Below are 5,244 nucleotides of genomic sequence, written 5' to 3' on the forward strand. Positions count from 1 at the left end.
GGGGGGACGGCCGATGATGGGGAACCAACTGGGGGCGGTCTGACTTCCGGCGACCGCTTGGAAGCCGGAAAAATACAAATCCGACGAGAATGTGAAGAGTCGGGTTTCGAGAAATCGCCGGCAAACAGCGCCAATCTGGAAACGGAGGATGAACAGACATCAATGGGGGGAAGATCTACACTCCAGACTCTGAAAGGCGGGATCTTGGCTGGGAAATCGACGAATAACCAAGCGCCGCAGGATCTAGGGTTTTCTGCCATGGAAGACGAAACGTCGGGTTCATTGGAGACGATAGATACTGATACTTTTCTGGTAAATAGGAGTGGATTGGACGCCATGACGATGAGAGGAAGGATTTCGAACGATCAAGATGAGAAATCGGCTGCGGATAATAAGACTTTCAATGCGCCGCAAAAACTAGGGTTTGGTGAAACTTCGGCTCCACCCATCAATGGCGGACGGACTGCTACTCCTTCTCCCCGCGATTTTAATATTACTGAATTCTTGAATCTTGCGAACAGAATTGTGGATGTTGGTGATACAGATTCAATAGAAGCTTTGGCGAAACTTAAAGCTCGTTGGGAGGCCAAATTCGGCCATGGCGAAAATCTGAGGCAGCAAACGGGGACTGGAAATACACTGACGTTTGGACGGCTTCCTCTTCGGGCTCGACGGGGTACAATGGTTGAAAGGGCGTTGGCGCACGGAATAGCGCCGCCGGTGCCGTACAAGAAATCTGAAACGGTTTTGGGGAAGAAGACAACATGTCTTGTTGCTACTCCGGTTATGCAGCAAACTCCGGCGACTTTGGATGCTGCCCAGATTCAGGCGACGGCGACTGATCGGCGACGAACAGCAGGGACGGCTGCTACAGCTTTTCCGGCGAAAAAACAGCAGCAAGATGAAGGAGGTGATGACATGTGCGATGATGTAAGCGCTGACATGTGTGATGACGCAGCAGATGATGTGGAAGCTGATGCAGGCGCTGACCTATATGATGATGTAGGAGATGACACAGGCGCTGATGCAGTTGCTGATGTATTACATGACATTAGCAATACAATGGAAAAAATTAGTCCTCTCCCTACACAAGTGCGTTCATTTCCTACGGGTTTGTTTGTGGGTAATATTCCGCTAAATGCAAATTTGAATGTGAACGTGGATGATAAAATTGCCGACGCTTTTAATAATTCATCTCGGAGGACTCTTTCATACATACCCCCTACAATACAAAATGGAGAAGTGGTTGTGAGACCTACAATGGAAACTATTCGCAATGGTTCAACTAAGTGGAAGACCACCGCGATCGGTTATTTACTTGGAAGACGACCGTACTTTTATCACGTTAAAGACTTTGCCTTCTCAGTTTGGCCTGGATTACAGGAGGTTAAGGCCACGTCAAACGGTTTTTTCTTTTTCCAGTTTAAGACAGTTGCATACATGGAAGAAGCAATTGAAGGCGGACCGTGGTTGTTCCAAGGACAACCAATTGTACTGCAGAAATGGGAACCAGGGATGGCGATGAGGAAATTAAAACATACACAGGTCCCAGTTTGGATAAAAATGAGACACTTACCGGTTGAATTATGGACTGAAGAGGGCCTCAGCACGGTGGCCAGCGGTATAGGCAAACCCCTATATCCGGATGCTATTACGAGGGCATGCACGAGACTGGACTTCGCTCGTGTATGCGTCATGTTGGATGTGAGCTCCAACTTACCTAAACATATTATCATTATGACTCCTGACGAGGAAGGAGGAGAGACACCGTGCAAAATTGACGTGGAATATGAATGGTTACCTGCCAAATGTACCAGTTGTATGACATTAGGCCACTCGGCTAAGGATTGTGTGCTCAATAAACCATCCAAACCAATTAAACCACCGGTAGCCGTTTACGTTCCAAAAAAAGGGACCTGCAGAGTCGACTATGGTGCATGATCAGGAGATAACACCACCACCTCGAGGGGTGGAAAAGCAGAGAGATGGTCGTGACTCTCCTCGTCGAGGGGGAATGAGGACAAATCGAGCAGAGAATGGTAAGGAGATTGTAGTATATAATACATTTGATGCTCTACACTTAATTGACGATGCAGATGATATAGCACGGGGTCCTAACCAAAGCAGCCCCATACTTGGTGATCCATGTTGAACACAGCTATATGGAATGTTCGTGGCCTGAATAAAAGAGACCATCAGCTAGCAGTGCAGGACATCGTTGCTGAGTTCAGGTTACAACTTCTTGGTCTTCTTGAAACCCGTGTACGTATTAATAATGTAGCAGCTATTCAATCGTTCTTATTACCTAATTGGAAATGGTTTGTGGATTATGGAATGGTTGGTAATCGGATTTGGATTGCGTGGGATGATAATTTTATTGATGTTGATGTCGTTGAATGTGGTACACAATTCATCCACTGCCTTGTTTATATACGGTCAATACGTGAGTCAATTGCCATCACTATGATTTATGGAGCTACGGAGGTGGCAGATAGGAGGGAGCTATGGGGTTCCCTAGAGACTATTGCCATGCAGACTGGTGATATCCCTTGGCTTATTGGAGGGGATTTCAATGCGGTACGAGACATTAGTGAAATATGTGGAGCATCGGGAGATGTTCGAATGGCAATGGAAGAGTTTAATGACTGCATTCAGAATGCAGGTCTACTACCATTACCCATGCAGGGAGAATGGTACACGTGGCATAACTGCAGTGCAAGTCCACGGAATCTTTGGAAAAGGTTGGATCGAATGATGATTAATGATAGATGGATGGCTCGATTCCCAACATCTTTTTACACTAGCCTCACTCCACGTACTTCAGATCACTCACCGCTGGTGCTATACGGGGATAGCCAACAACAATATGGAGGTATGTTTCGATTCGACAATTATCTCACCCTATCACCAGAGTTTATTCCCAGTGTGCAGCAGGTTTGGCAACATAACATTACTGGGGCGCCTATGTATGCGGTAACGAGGAAACTCAAAGCACTTAAACAGGTGTTTAGAAAGCAGAGGAGGAATAAAGGAGACTTATCACATAATGTCCAGCTGGCAAAAGGGTTTCTTGAGATGGCGCAATTACTTGTCAGTTCGAACAGACATGATGAATTATTATTACAGTTGGAACATTGTTGCCGATTCATACTGGCTAAAGCAGCCAAACTTGAACAAAGTATGCTCCAACAACGAGCAAAAATGCAGTGGATGAAGGGGGGTGACCAGTGCTCCCGGGTATTCTTTCGTAAGATCGCTCAACGGAGGTCGGCGCGAAGAATCTTACAAATTAATGATGATCATGGAGCCACTCACACAGAACCACAAGAGGTAGTCAATGAATTTGTCATGTACTATCAAAACTTGCTTGGTGGGGAACAGAGGAAAGACGTGATTGATCTACGATTCCTTCGACCGTGGGTCAGACACCTATTGAGTGAAGAGGATGTTAACTCTTTACTCTTGCCATTCACACCAGCGGATGTTAAGCAAGCAGTTTTTGACATTGCTGAGGATAAGGCACCGGGGCCGGACGGGTATTCATCGGGCTTTTTCAAAGCTGCATGGCCTATAGTGGGGCAGGAAGTGACATCGGCAGTTCTGGATTTCTTTAATACGGGACGACTTCTGAAGCAGATAAATACTACACTTCTGGCGCTTATTCCTAAGGTACATACACCTATGACAGTTGGTGATTTTCGTCCTATATCTTGCTGTAATGTGTTATATAAAATTATTGCCAAACTCCTTGTTCAACGGCTGAGTGTGATATTAGACAAAATAATTAGTCCATGCCAAGCGGCATTTGTGCCCGGACGAAGCATTGGAGACAATATTATGTTGGCACAGGAGCTATTTACAGGATACAACCAGGCCCGTCTACCACCCCGGTGTGCTTTGAAAGTGGACATTCGAAAGGCATATGACACGGTGGAGTGGGATTTTATGATCGCGGTAATGGAGTTATTTGGGTTTCCCCCTAATTTCGTGAAGTGGATTGAGATATGTGTCACTACAACTTCATTTTCTGTTGGGCTGAATGGGAAACCTCATGGTTTCTTTAAGGGGGCCAGAGGGCTTCGACAGGGAGATCCTCTTTCGCCATACTTGTTCGTGCTCGTAATGGAAGTACTACACTTGAGTTTCCTACAGTTGATTGATCAGGATGAACTATTTTCCTTCCACTGGAAATGTGATTCAGCCAGAGTTTTTCAGTTGGGTTTTGCTGATGATTTGTTGTTATTCTGTCATGCTGATATGGACTCTATTGGAGTCTTTAAAACAGGATTGGATCGATTTGCTGTATGGTCGGGGCTCAGACTAAACGTGCAGAAAAGCCATCTTATTATCTCACGTTCAGCCCAAGGACTTCGCGATGAGATGTTGACAGCACTCGGGTTTCAGGAGGGTGTCCTCCCGATGAGGTACTTGGGACTACCTCTCTTATCCTCTCGCTTAACAATTGCTGATTGTCGCCCATTATTGATGAAAATTGATAAACGTATTGCTGGTTGGGAGGGTATTGCATTGTCATATGCTGGTAGAGTACAAATTATTAAATCTGTACTCATGGCGTTGAGTTTATACTGGGCTTCAGCGTTCATACTGCCAAAGAAAGTTACCAATGAAATTGAGAAGAGGCTGAGAACTTTCTTGTGGAAAGGGACATCAACCAGTGGATATGCCAAGGTTGCCTGGAAAGACCTGTGCCGGCCGAAGGAGGAAGGAGGCCTAGGATTCAAGGACATCACTCTCTTGAATCGTGCATTAATGGCTAAGAAACTATGTGATATCATCAGGTGCGATAGAACCTCGATATGGGTTACATGGCTCTACCAGGGTCGATTACGAGATACTTCCATCTGGACGATTAGCGAGCATGGAGGATCATGGGGATGGCGGAAACTCCTCCGTTTACGGATCTTCCTCCGATCTATGGTGGATTATAAAATAGGAGATGGGAGAAGATTCTACCTTTGGCAGGACCCATGGCATCATCTAGGACCTCTGCGTGATACATTCCCACGTGGACCGAGGTTACTTAGATTGGAGGAGTCAACAAAACTCTGTACGGTGATTAGTGGAGGAGAGTGGCAGTGGCCCCCTATCACAGATTTTGAGTGTTTGGAAATCACACATACACTACCCACAATCTATGGAGGAGAGGACCACATTATTTGGAGGTTCGACCATGGGATTCCTACTACTCAGACTCTTTATAGGCTTTTTGATCCGCCTGGACCG

The 5,244-nt window shown here is 45.9% G+C and overlaps 1 protein-coding gene across 1 annotated transcript; it reads left to right on the forward strand.

The window, feature by feature from the left end:
• Positions 1–2,334: 2,334 nt before the first annotated feature.
• On the forward strand, positions 2,335–4,160 carry LOC148789153 (uncharacterized). The gene is made up of 2 exons (XM_088877888.1): positions 2,335–3,178; positions 4,066–4,160. Exons 1-2 carry the CDS (start codon positions 2,335–2,337, stop codon positions 4,158–4,160), a joined length of 939 nt encoding a protein of 312 aa, XP_088734014.1.
• Positions 4,161–5,244: the final 1,084 nt, after the last annotated feature.

Source organism: Sesamum indicum, linkage group LG2 (genome assembly GCF_026168435.1).
Source record: "Sesamum indicum cultivar Baizhima isolate 11 linkage group LG2, ASM2616843v1, whole genome shotgun sequence".
NCBI classification, from domain to species: Eukaryota; Viridiplantae; Streptophyta; class Magnoliopsida; order Lamiales; family Pedaliaceae; genus Sesamum; species Sesamum indicum.

Bases quoted from the DNA above. Each gene is read 5' to 3' on its own strand.
- LOC148789153 (XM_088877888.1), top strand. From the start codon at position 2,335: ATGGTTGGTAATCGGATTTGGATTGCGTGGGATGATAATTTTATTGAT. The intron at 3,179-4,065 runs GTATGCTCCAAC...GGTTTCTTTAAG, and splicing joins AGCAGCCAAACTTGAACAAA to GGGGCCAGAGGGCTTCGACA.